The following is a 13,986-nucleotide window of genomic DNA, read 5'->3' on the forward strand; positions in this document are numbered from 1 at the left end:
TACGTGTGTGCGCCGTTCTCTTTGTTCCGTGTGTGTGTGTCGGGCGGCGCGCTGCCCTCTCTGCTCCGTGTTTGCGCGCTGCGCATTCTGCTCTGTAGTTAACGGCCTCGAATCATGTGCCGATCAGCGATCACGCACTGGAAAAGCAAAGTCCGCTCACATAATGTGAAATTTAGAGGTGGATAAACGCAATGTAGAGGTGGGCAAACGCTATTTCCAAATTTTGGGAGGTGCGTAAACGGCGTTTACGTGCGTTTAGCCTCCACTACATCCCTGGATCTAAATGATTAGGACAATGAGTATCCTGACACGTTTTGTCTAACTCCAATAGAGTTAGTCTGTTAATGCCAACCCCAATGCGTCTTTTTCATTATCTACATGGATATTAAAATCTATAAAATCAGCGTAAATTTTAAAGCTGTGAAGTCAATTAAATATACTGTATGAATTGAGTAAATGCAAGTAAAAAATTAAGTAAATCTGAGTAACTGCATCTGGTACATTAACAAAGTATACATTACATTGGCCTTTATTGTCGATGAGTACAGCATTACAGCATATTTTACACTGTTTTAACATGTATACAATATTGCCTACATTTAAAAAACATTCCCTCATATTCATAACATAAGTATCACATCCATATGCTGTGATTTTCTGTTTATACAGTTCTAAACCAGCACAGTACGGACTTTCCTCGTCCATTTTCCAAAATTGATATCATGAAATTGGTTCATCTCAAATGAAAATACCAGACAGGTAGGAACCTACATTAGAAATTATGTGAACACAATATAAATGATTCCATAAAATAAAACAAATAAAAGCACAAGCCAGGATGAACCCTATTTCTCACAAATCCCTTTTCTGCTGTCGGTGCATGAGCGATCATTCCAGTTCTGGAGAGGAACTGAATAATACAGTTCAACACAATCCTCATTTCCACCTCTATCATTCGGCTCACCTCTGTACCAAAACCTGAATAACATGAATCAGTTTTGTTAAATATTCAGAACCCCAAAATTCACAAATCAACAATAATCAAAGTAGCAAAATAAGCTGGAGTAGAAGTGAAAGTGCATAAAAGTTAAATAGAGAAGAATAATATAATTGATTTATAGGAAGTTGATTTGCTTGTGATTGTTGAGGTTCTTTGCTTGTGATTGAAGAGGTGTGTTTTCAGACACTTACTGGTGGTTGTGATGGATTTTTTAAACAAGAATAAAAATACTAAACTAATACTCAGTGCTTTTTAGCACTTACCCTTGATTGAGTGGTGAATTATCCACCCATCTCATTCTGCCCTCCTGCTGCAGGTCATTCAAACCAATCCACATATCCTCCCTGAGTACTGAGGTTATGCATCTCTGTGAAAAAAAAAACACAGGAATAAGTGTGATTCCTCTCATCCCTTAACAAGCCATTAAAACAAACTCACCTGCTTCGCTTCAGTGTTGAGAATGATCAGATCACCACCACGATCCCTGCAGTACTGCCTGCTGTTATACCAGCTCATCTGAGGGGTAAAGAAAAACCAGTCCAACCGATTTCCTAAAAGAAACACACTTTTTTTAAAAATGTATTCATCAAAGAAGAAAAAAAGTAAGTACTTACACAAAAACAAAACTGTACTTACCTTTAGCGTTCTGTAGTTCATAAGTCAGAGATGTGACTTTGCTTTCTAACTCCAGATTCTTCTGATTCAAAAAGTTTAAACTGTTCTGCAACTGGGTTTTCTCAGCAGTGAGACTATTGACTTTGGTCTCCAACTGCAGTTTATTCTGATTCAAAGAGTCAACGATTCTCTGTAATTGGCTTTTCTCAGCAGTGAGACTATTGACTCTGGTCTCCAGCTGCAGGTTCTTCTGACTCGAAGAGTTCAAACTGTTCTGTAATTGGCTTTTCTCAGCAGTGAGATTATTGACTCTGGTCTCCAGCTCCAGTTTATCCTGATTCAAAGAGTCAACACTTCTCTGTAACTGGCTTTTCTCAGCAGTGAGATTATTGACTCTCGTCTCCAGCTCCAGTTTCTTCTGACTCAAAGAGCTGACGTTGTTCTGCAGTTGGGCTTTTTCAATCATTAGATTAGTGTTGTTGCCCTTTAAGCTGTTGATAGTCTGATTGAACTCTTCAACTGTGTTCATGTAACTCTTTAACAGGTCTCTCTCTGCTGTGATGGTGATGTGCTGCAGTAAGATGTAGGCCAGTAGAAGAGCACAAATGAGCCCAAGACACACGGTCATAAACACCAAACACCAACTTCCTCCTGACAAACAGAGAGAGAAAACACACAAATATCAATTGAGAACAATTCACTCCATATGAAAAAATATAACTCTTAAAATCAACCTTCGTAAGTATTGAAAAGGTTTTTCAAAGAGTGTTCTTTTGAATGCTCTTTTATAATGACGATCATCTGAAATTAATATATGGTAAAAAAAAAAATGCAAACAAGAACATATGCTGCAAAGAGAAAAAAATAATTCTGTTAATGCATTTCATATTTAAACATTGGCATATTGTTGTTAGAGAACAATAATTAAAATTTAATGTAAAATTTCTCAGTTCCTCAAACATTAATGACACCATCTTTGCTTCAGAATAAACTTTACTTACTGCACTTTCGTGTTTTTTCTTCATCCTGGTGGTGACTTGTTGTTTCAGCTTCTGGTATGCTCTTAATATCGCCATTTTCAAATCTTACAAAATAGATGTTGGAATCCATTTTTTGCACTTTCTTACAGTTACAGTGTGTGTTCACAGACGAGCTGTGGTCTTTAGAATGAGCACCGTTCATTTATATAGTGCTGACCTGCCCATTTTTGCAGAACCTGTGCAAAAGATTTAAATGAAACAACGCCTTAAGACCTTGATTACTTATAATCTGTTATGATGCTGTTTAATTATTTATTTATTTATTTATTTTTGCATTATTCTATAGCTATACTCGTTGGAGGAAATATTAAAAATATTACACAGACAAAAAAAAAAGTCATGGTAAGGTAGCTACAAGTACAGTATATGCAGTTAAATGAAATAAATAATATATCATACAGTTGTGTGTTGTGGTAGTAAATTAAGCACGATCTGCTGTGATGTCATGTTGCAATTTGAGAGCTGGAGCGGACTGAAGTCAAGTCAAGTCACCCTCATTTATATAGCACAATATAGATTGTTTCAAAGCAGCTTTACAGTGATAATAGGAAATTAAAGTAACAGAGATTGTTTTGGCTTTACAGCAGCTCTAGAATAAAGTTATTGTCCAGCTAAAGTTAGTTTTGATTGATTCACTTTCATTGCAAAGATCATTAGTTATTAACTTAGGGGCCGCTAACACAACACCGTTCTAACAGAAAACACTTAATGCGCTCCAGCCGCTCATTTGCACAACAACAGTGCCTGGAGGCTCGAGAACGCAAACCTTGAAACAGGTTCCAAGGTGCAAGCGTTGACATTTTTTTTAAACGCGTTATCATCTCCACGCAAAGATGTGTATGGCGTGTCAAATTGAACCTTTAAGCTTTCATGGTCTTCTTACGAGTTCACGTTTGCCAGCACTCTTTTGAAACCTAGAATTAAAAATCGACACCCAGCAGTCTTGTGGACTTAATGGACACGCATGCACGACAGCCATTGTAAGTCCACAAGACCATTTGGGACATGGTCTACATATGGGCAGACTTGCTCCCTTGATCAAAATCAAGGAGTCGAGGGTCTGCCCATATAAACTTTGGCAATAGCAATGGGGATTCTCCCGAGGGGAAGTGTTTATAGGGAAGTTTTTGTGTGTGAATTTAAAGTGAAGTGTAAGACAAGATATTTACATACAAGTACAACTTGCACCAATCATCCTGTTCAAAAATCCCCAGCTCTAAATGCATCATGTGTTGCCATCTTGAGCCTAGGTTGAAATTACTCCAAACCATCCCTTTAAGGATCGTGCATGTGACATCATTCTCAGGGAAAGAACTGATCCTGAAATAATCGAATTTCGAATTGTCAAATTTTACAAAATATATGTTGGATTCCATTTTTTGCATTTACTTACAGTTACAGTTACAGTATGTGTTCACAGATGAGCTGTGGTCTTTAGAATGAGCACCGTTCATTTATATAGTGCTGACCTGCCCATTTTTGCAGAACCTGTGCAAAAGGTTTAAATGAAACAATGCCTTTAGACCTTGATTACTTGTAATCTGCTATGAAGCTGTTTATTATTATTATTTTTTTTAGATTTGTTCTATATTTGTTCACTGTTCTATAGCTATACTTGTTGGAGGAAATATGAACAAATATTACACAAATAAAAATTAACTGTGCAAAAAATAACTCAAGGTAGCTACAAGTACAATATGAGCAGTTCAATTAAATAAATAATATATCATACACTTCAGTTGTGTGTTGTGTTAGGCCAGACTTGCTCTCTTGATCAAAATCAAGGAGTCGAGGGTCTGCCCATATAAACATTGGCAATAGCAATGGGGATTCTGCCAAGGGGAAGTGTTTATAGGGAAGTTTGTGTGTGTGAATGTGTAAAGTGGCCCAAGACTTCCTAGACTCATGTAGATTTTACCATGATTGTGATGATAACTAGAATGAAAAAAAATAAAAAAATTAATCTGTCATGACCCAAATGGACATAAACAGCCTAAAATAGGCCTGACTGGACCTTTGAATTACAATTAACTGGAAAGGGGGTTAATAATTCGCATTTGCATTTGTGGCGTTCAGGAACAGGGAGGATGACAGAAACAGAGACTGTGGGATGATGCCTTCATGATTTGAGCTATTAAACACATGCTTAAGAACAAGTGGGTAACAACAGGATATTAATATAGCCATTTTCTCAGTGTCAGGGGGATTAAAAAAATCTGAAGAGCATGATCGGTTTAAATCGTTCTTATTTTGTTAAAATATCTTATTTTTGCATTTATTGACCTTTAGACCTACATAAGATATTTACATACAAGTACAACTTGCACCAATCATCCTGTTCAAAAGTCCCCGGCTCTAAATGCATCATGTGTACAATAAAGCAGTAGTTAATGACCTTTAGCAGCACAGCCAATGAGCAACTGAAAATGCTTTTCGGCAAACTGTGCGGTTCACCTTATAAAAATCATCAATAACTGGAAAGATTTTTTTTTTTCCTATTCAGCCCTATATTTGTGCTGTGTCCCAATTCAAAGGCTTCATCCTTCGAAAGCAGCATTCAAAGACAGATTGCGTATCGGTAAGCCCCTCCCATCGAACGCAGATGAGCCAATGGCAGTCACTCTGACATATTTAGGTTTCAGCGCCATAGAGAAACATTGGAAGATCCGAAGCTCTCATCGGTTTGATGGTGTTTATGCTACAAAAATGGTAAAAGATGTGCCTTGGGTACTTGTAACACTGATTCCAGGTATCCCGAGAGGATGGGCAATGGAATTTATTTTATTCCATTTCCTAAACACAAACAAGACAGAACAAAATGTCTGCTTTGGATTGAGCTGTGTATTAATCCAATGATGTGGGTGCAGTAACCTGGGTCCTTAAGGACTCAACCCCAATCCCAATGAATGACGTTGAAAACGTTTTCTGGTTGTCGTTACAATTAAAGTAAGTGAGTCCATGCTGACGTACAAACCTAAATAGCTAACTGTTCTCACGTCATGTACGAAGGTCTACATTTCAGTGCCTCTCCATATTAAACTGGTTAAATGTAAATTAATTTAACCTTACCCTGCGGTACATGAACAGCGTTGATCGTGGATGTTGTTCATCTGTGATTGTAATGACCGTAACACGAGGCTTCTCTCGCTTGCATTGTGATCCGTAAACCCTCGCTTCCAAATTAATCTTCTTACCCACCATATTTCTTTTAAAATCTTTTATAAATCCCTCCATGACATATTTAAGTCCCACATGAAAGCTCCTTGAGGAGAGGTGGTCCTTCTGTGTCCAAAATTGATCAAAAACAGCTGACAGCTGTCATTGTAAGACAGTTAGCAACTCCACGAGTTCGCAACAGTAACTAAGGGGGGCGGGGCTTAATGAATTCGAAGGCTCCTTCAAATACACACTCCAAATTGTTATTTAGTACCTTTGGTCTTCAGTTTGGGGCATAAGATTAGAAATCAGACAAGTAATAGCCTCTCTGCTGACCTTATCAGTATTCAAATGCATTTAGTATTTCATTTTATGTTTTCATGTGTTTTAAAGAGTATTTGTGTTTCCTCTGCATGTTTTACTTTGTATGTTTTTACAACAGAGCTTCAATTAACCCAATTAACCTTCAAGCCATTGAATATAGTGTCTTTACTGAATTCCCATCACTGGTAGGACCTCTAGTGGTTGATTGGTTAATGTAGTGGTGAAAACACATTCCACCAGGAAGAGTCCCTTGGCATCATGCTGTTGTTTCCCCTTAAGTGGTAAATCAGTGAAAATTGATCAAAAATATGAAACATTGTGCATTACAGGTCTTTACTGGACCTCATGCCTTTGTTTTAGTTACTGACAACAGGAAAGAAACTGGGAAGGAATGTTTAAATACAATCACAATATGACACGAAATAAGGAATCCACAATCTTTATTCAGTCATCATATAAAAATGCATTTTTATCATGGGAAAAGGAACAACATGCAGAAATAAGAAGAGAAACCGTAAAACTTCTAAAGGAGAAAGAAGAACAGCATGCCAAAAAAGTGACTGAATTAACAGAAAGGTTTAGAATCATTGAGAGGAAACAGAAAAGAAATGGAAGACCAGCATGCAAAATACATTGCTAATACGATTGAAGAGGTAGTAGTAACTAAGGAAAACCTTAAGAAAGACAGAGAGACTTAAGTTTTGTGATTGATCTTATATGCTTAACCAAAGACAGTCAGCATGCAGGCGTTTCAAGTGCTCATGAGAATCAGCTGATTAACACATTAGAGGCAGGCAGTGAGACGAGCCTGAGAAATATATTTTCTTCAATTACTGATGAGCTGGGAAACAAGTTAAAGAGTTGTAAAGAGACTAAGAGCTACTTAATTGATGTTTTTCTTCATCAAGAGAATGACTAGAGCGAGAAAAGAAGAGCAAGCTAGAGCAGAAACTGCTGGAGGCAGAGGACAGAGAAACACAGGCTATTAAACAGGAGGAAACAGATCGAGATCTACTCAGAGTTTTGAAGAAACTTGAAGAGAAGAAACTTAAGGAGCATGAAGAGAAAACACAGCATGTGACCAGTGGATCAGAGGAGGATAGCAGCAGTGAGTCAGCTTGTGATGCTTCCCTCACTGGGCAATTTAACCCCCATAGGAATTAATGGAATGTGAAGATTTAGTTTTTTTAATTTGTCAAACAACAGAACAAACACACACACACACAAATGAAGGCATGAGACTATAGAAATAGAGCATCTCCAGTGCAGAACACACACACACACACACACACACACACACACACACACACACCTAGAAATTCCCATTAAAATGAATGAGAGGTCATATAACGGAGGCATTTTTTTTCTTCAAAAAGTCAGTCACAATGCAGCAGACTGCATACAGAAGATTTGAACACATTTACAATGCAGAACAACCCCACCCCACACAAATGCAATATAAATGGTGAAATTATACAGAAATTTCTGAAGCTGAAACAGCATTTTTTTTCACTGAGCTTTCAATGTTGCTTTTTCAAATCAGCTTTTTCAAATAAATATTCTTCAAGGTTTTACTTGTTTTTTAATTGTTTCCCATGCTGTCCACCTTACTAACTTAACCCTTATGTGCTGTTGGGGATGTTTTCATCCACTATGGGGTATTTTTTAGTCTAAATTTGGCCATAACTTTCTCTGTGTTTCAGCAAATGGAATGATTTTTGGTGACAAATCTTATTTTGACACATATTTTGGGAAAATGCTTTGAAATTTTTCAAAAACTCAACAGTACACTGTGGGCAAATTTACTACCCTTTCGTTATGTTTGTGGCTGAAAACAGCCACTACTTTAAACTGCTGTAAAAATATATCTCATAAATATTTTTTTCAATTTTTTTTGCATAAATCTATTAATCAACCTCAGTCCTGCTCAAAAATACTAAATGTTTAAAAAAAATTCAGGATTTTAACTCTTTAATTGCCAAATTCGTAAATGATGTCACTGATTTGGGAAAAAACACACACAAAATGACTCATTTTCAATATAAAATGTGATTGTGGACTGGATTTTTTTTTACCTTTTATCACAGTCTTGGACATGTCAAAGATTAGAAACAACATTGGTTTTGATGCATTGTTAGTTTTTGTGCAGCATCAGATTTTAACTTTTTCTCCCTCATTTACTGTTCGTGGCTGTTTTTGCCCCATTGACTTCCATTATAACCACATTTTTTGATTGCAAAGTCATGACACCATATAATTATGCATTTTTGATTGTTGGTGGTTTTCCCTGTTGGGAAGAGGTAAAATTTGTAATTTTTACTGTTGATAACCAGGTGGCACCATTAACCCTTTAGATAGGCCTGTGCAAAAAAAAGCTTAGTTTCTGGCTTTTACATGGAGTTATATGGAGTTTATATGGAGTATAATAGCATAATAAAGTGTGTGTTTGTGTGTGTGTGTGTGTGTGTGTGTGTGTGTGTGTGTGTGTGTGTGTGAACTCACCTTGATGCGTCTGAGAAAATCAAAATATGCACCTCAGCTCTCAGAACTACATGGAGTAAACAAAAACAAAGTAAGTGTATTTATGCATCTGCTGCCTTTTGATGGTGAGAAATGCAGACTAAACAAAAACAAAGCAAGTGGATTTAAACGCGTGCATGCAAGCCTGCTGCTCATTTGATGGTGAGAAGAGCAGCAAGCAACATGAGAAAGGGCTTGACTTGTAGTGAAGTTTTAGAGATGATTATGCAGCCTGACCCCTCCAGCGAGCTGCATGATGTATCGTCTTCCCCCTCTGACACCACAGACTCAGGAGAGTCAGATCCTGATTTGGATGTGGCACCCTCATCATCCTCTCTAGCTTCCACTGAAGGCGAGGAGGATTCGGAGGATCCTGGATCTGGGTAGATTGGGAGAAACGGCGAAGTGTGGTTTTCCACTAACGCGGAGACAACTCCCTTTCTTCAGCCTGCCAGAGGCGTGACTCCAGGGCCGACGCGCTATGCCATCACAAAGCATAGTCATACATGTTTGTATGACTGTACAAACATGTATGTGTTGACGCAAGTCATGCTGACAATGAGGTCCATCATCTCCTCCATAAAAAACAGATTGAACACGGAATCCATGTTCTGGACCTTTGCGATGGCATAGCGCGTCGGCCCTGGAGTCACGCCTCTGGCAGGCTGAAGAAAGGGAGTTGTCTCCGCGTTAGTGGAAAACCACACTTCGCCGTTTCTCCCAATCCACCCAGATCCAGGATCCTCCGAATCCTCCTTGCCTTCAGTGGAAGCTAGAGAGGATGATGAGGGTGCCACATCCAAATCAGGATCTGACTCTCCTGAGTCTGTGGTGTCAGAGGGGGAAGACGATACATCATGCAGCTCTCTGGAAGGGTCAGGCTGCATAATCATCTCTAAAACTTCACTACAAGTCAAGCCCTTTCTCATGTTGCTTGCTGCTCTTCTCACCATCAAATGAGCAGCAGGCTTGCATGCACGCGTTTAAATCCACTTGCTTTGTTTTTGTTTAGTCTGCATTTCTCACCATCAAAAGGCAGCAGATGCATAAATACACTTACTTTGTTTTTGTTTACTCCATGTAGTTCTGAGAGCTGAGGTGCATATTTTGATTTTCTCAGATGCATCAAGGTGAGTTCACACACACACACACACACACACACACACACACACACACACACTTTATTATGCTTTTATACTCCATATAAACTCCATAATACTCCATGTAAAAGCCAGAAACTAAGCTTTTTTTTGCCCAGGCCTATCTAAAGGGTTAATGGTTCCACCTAGTTATCAACAGTAAAAATTACAAATTTTACCTCTTCCCAACAGGGAAAACCACCAACAATCAAAAATGCATGATTATATTGTGTCATGGCTTTGCAATCAAAAAATGTGGTTATAATGGAAGTCAATGGGGCAAAAACAGCCACGAACAGTAAATGAGGGAGAAAAAGTTAAAATCTCATGCTGCACAAAAACTAACAATGCATCAAAACCAATGTTGTTTCTAATCTTTGACATGTCCAAGACTGTGATAAAAGGTAAAAAAAAAATCCAGTCCACAATCACATTTTATATTGAAAATTTGTCATTTTGTGTTTTTTTTCCCCCAAATCAGTGACATCATTTACGAATTTGGCAATTAAAGAGTTAAAATCCTGAATTTTTTTTAAACATTTAGTATTTTTGAGCAGGACTGAGGTTGATTAATAGATTTATGCAAAAAAAATTGAAAAAAATATTTATCTGATACATTTTTACAGCAGTTTAAAGTAGTGGCTGTTTTCAGCCACTAACATAACGAAAGGTAGTAAATTTAAACAATGCACAAGGGTTAAATTGTTACAATATCGGACACTTCAGTATATATGGACAACCTGAACAATTGTTAAAATTACTACTAAAAATGCTAAAACTTGCTAAAAAAATGCAAAAAAAACCCAAAAACATTTCATAAGATACCAGAAATCCAGAATGCATACTGAAGAAAAAATTGGATTGATAAAACCTAGTAATTTAAAGGTAAATAAAATAAAAAATAACAAAACATTTGCATTAAAAAATATGATCTAATCTAATATTATCAAAATTAAATGACATAAGCTTTCTGGATAAAACAAAAGTATAATTTTAGGTCGTCGGGTCATTTTTACCCACGAGGGAAGGATTTGTTACAAATTGTGAGGGAAGGATTTAAAGTCCCCCCGTCGATGATAATTTTATGCCTTAAAATTATTCTTTGATCACCAAAATGACGTTTAAAAGTTTTTTTTTTTTTTTTTTTTTTTTTTTGGTGAAAATAAATGTAGTCATGTCTTAAAATAGCTTGAATGTAACTCTACAACTTTACACCCTTGCTTCATTTAGGGCTCATGAATATGCGGTTTTGCCCCGCGTCCACTCACTCACACCCGCTCAGAGATTTGATCTAGTCTGATCTGGTTCTTGAGTTTAAATGACTGACTTCAATTGTGGTCATTCCTCATTCAAGATATTATTTGGCCTTAAGATATATAGCACATGAGTTGAATGGACTGTTATACTTTTATGGTGCTTTTGCATCCTTTTTGAAGCTGAAAAGAAAGCCTCTGAAAGCTTTTCAATTTCTGTACAAATTAATCTTTAAAAGTTATTATTTTAAGAAACCCTTTTGACTGACAAATATATGTTAAGATAGCATTTGTTTCAAGAAAAAATAAAAATGGATAAAACTCTCTGATGTGTTGTTCCAGTATTTGAAGAAGATAAAGACAGACCTCTAGATGAAAGAGCGGGAGAGATCAAAAACAAAAAGGAAGATTCACACAACTCTGGAGGCTTCAAACTTAAGCGACGAGACAGTATTGATGAGCCACCCAATAGTAAGTATTCATCAGTTCAAGCATCATCCTAAACACTGCACACATTGTGGTTTGCTTTTTTCTTCTTTCACCTATAGTGCCTATAAAGTAGAAAGGACGATTCAAAAGCCAGAAGAAAAATCAAGTGAGTCTGGATGATTCTTAAATTTGTTTCTTGCACATTGAATATCAGTATGCTATGGCACCTAATGATCTGTGTGCCGTTTCTAGTGTGTGAAAGTGAACACGGACCCGCACATGCTCTCTGAAGATCGTGATTACACAGAGGTGAACTTAAGCCTTTTACACTTTTCCAGTGAAGTGTAATTCATTTCATCAGACATGCCTTAAGGAAAAGACCACACACACACACACACACACACAGAGAGAGAGAGAGACACAGTCGCAGATCCTCTTTAAGACAGTTGATTATGGGCAGTTGAACACCAAGGTATTTAAAGACTGTATTAGTGAATGAAAACAGAAATTGTAAATTATACAGAAACCAAAATGTCATAGCGTAATGTCAGCAAAATTATCTTTGAAACAAAGTTACCTTTTTATCATAAATGTAACAATATTTTTCTACTACAGAGAGTTGCCGCATTGTCTGTTTTTATTTTCCATAGTATGTAAGAAGCAGGGGCTATTCTTCAGAGGAGGCGAGGGAGGCAGTGTCTCCTCAGAAAAATGGATGAGAAAATAATCAATATTATGAAAATAAAACAACGCAAAAATTACAAAATGTGACATTAAAAAATGTGTATAAATCACAGTTTTTTTCTAAAGTAACACTGTCCAACAGCGACACCAGCAGGTAAAGTTACTGCGCCTCCCCTGAGCCCATTGAGTTTTAACAGACCCCCTAAAGCATGCAGTGGGTTTGATGGGGGGTAATTGAGAATGAATGGAGGAAAGACACGTGAGAGGAGGCAATGCCTCCATCTCGCTATGATTGGATATGATTGGTTCGTTTTAATAAATAGAACATTAATTACATAGTGTAAAAATACAAAATATAATTGAATTTGATCTTAATTTATTATTTAATGAGAAATTTATACTTATTTATACTTATACTACTATTAAACCAGGAAACTGTGACAATATTAAGTGTAACAGGGACATGAAATTACATTGGATTTATATAAAAAAAAATATATATAATATAGAAATATATAGAAATAAAAATATTATAATAAAAAATAAATTAAAAAAAATAAAAAACTGTGAAGACTTTGCCTCCTCATTTTAAAACACCACTGGTAAGAAGGGTAACTAAAACTGCTATTCTCTTTCAGGTTTCTCCTCTCAGTATTTACACTGGTTATAGATTATCTTATTACATTTGACCGTAAAGTCACAAATCTTGATAATACAAATGATGAATCCAAGAGTTGTTTTGTTCAAATTGAAATAACTAAAATAGCCTTCATTGTTTTTATTTGTTCCGGTCTTCTGCATGTCTTACAATCATTACAATTTAAAAGCAATTGATTTGATATGCTCATTATGTTTCATGACTAGACGTGATAAAAGCGTCAATCAAATGACACTGTCAATCAGGAGGTTAAATAATAAAATAATGAAAAAAATAAGGCATACCGGTTTGGAAAAACATGTCAAAGGGACTAAATGGAGAGAGAATCCTAATTTGGATTGAGCTCTTTAAATTAATGTTACAAGATCTAAGAGCGCCATCTAGTGTGAATGAGCAGCATTACATAAGTCAAAACAAAGGGACAGTTCACCCAAAATTAACCCATTTAATCCCACCGGTCACAATAGTGACCGTAAAAAAATGTTTCATTTCTAAGGCTATAAAAATGTTACTGAATGATCTATCAATGCATTTCCAGCAGATATTGAAATAATAAAGGGTCTCAATGAAATATGTGCAGTGTCGCATGTTTACTGTAAATTGTCACATGACCAGAGCTGTTTATTTCCTGTTTGCGCCAAGAGAAAAGGATGGCAGCAAGAAAGCTCCCAAAGAAAAGGGTGGTAAAGTATGTTAACATAAAGATAGGACATAGATTTTTGGTACATATCATGTTTAATGTGTCTAGTATTGATATATGCATTTGCAATTACTCAACTTTGTTTAATGTGGTCATAGCACTCACAAACATGTCAACGGCAACAATAGTGACCGGTGGGATAACCCATTGTATCTACATACTAATACACATAGGCTAAATGTTCTACCTTACTTTCTACCTAATTTTACACACACACACACACACACACACACACACACACACACACACACACACACACACACACAGACACACACACACACACACACACACGGTCACGTCTGATCTCCACACAGACACACAGACACACACACACAGACACACACACACACAGACACACACACACACACACACACGGTCACGTCTCCTCTGATGTCTGATCTCCACACACACACAGACACACACACACACACACACACACACAGAAACACACACACCCACCCACCCACA

The 13,986-nt window shown here is 36.9% G+C and overlaps 1 protein-coding gene across 2 annotated transcripts; it reads right to left on the bottom strand.

Annotated features, from left to right (window-relative positions):
- Nucleotides 1-496: 496 nt before the first annotated feature.
- LOC311097684 (uncharacterized protein) lies at nucleotides 497-2,772 on the bottom strand. Of its 2 annotated transcripts, none has more exons than XM_084137526.1 (5): nucleotides 2,617-2,772; nucleotides 1,637-2,463; nucleotides 1,439-1,551; nucleotides 1,264-1,367; nucleotides 497-978 (listed from the first exon to the last, which is right to left on the bottom strand). In XM_084137526.1, exons 2-5 carry the CDS (start codon nucleotides 2,241-2,243, stop codon nucleotides 846-848), a joined length of 957 nt encoding a protein of 318 aa, XP_083993652.1. In that variant the 5' UTR covers nucleotides 2,244-2,463; nucleotides 2,617-2,772; the 3' UTR covers nucleotides 497-845. The 2 variants fall into 2 exon arrangements, with proteins under 2 accessions (XP_083993652.1, XP_083993651.1); XM_084137525.1 differs by having other exon boundaries at nucleotides 1,637-2,266; nucleotides 2,617-2,766.
- Nucleotides 2,773-13,986: the final 11,214 nt, after the last annotated feature.

Source organism: Abramis brama (genome assembly GCF_963993115.1).
Source record: "Abramis brama genome assembly, chromosome: 15".
NCBI lineage: Eukaryota > Metazoa > Chordata > Actinopteri > Cypriniformes > Leuciscidae > Abramis > Abramis brama.

Coding starts and splice junctions, on each gene's coding strand:
- LOC311097684 (XM_084137525.1), bottom strand. CDS start 2,725: ATGGATTCCAACATCTATTTTGTAAGATTTGAAAATGGCGATATTAAG. Junction 2,267..2,616: donor AGAAAAAACACGAAAGTGCA/GTAAGTAAAGTT, acceptor TCTGTTTGTCAG/GAGGAAGTTGGTGTTTGGTG. Junction 1,368..1,438: donor TCAACACTGAAGCGAAGCAG/GTGAGTTTGTTT, acceptor TTTTTTTCACAG/AGATGCATAACCTCAGTACT.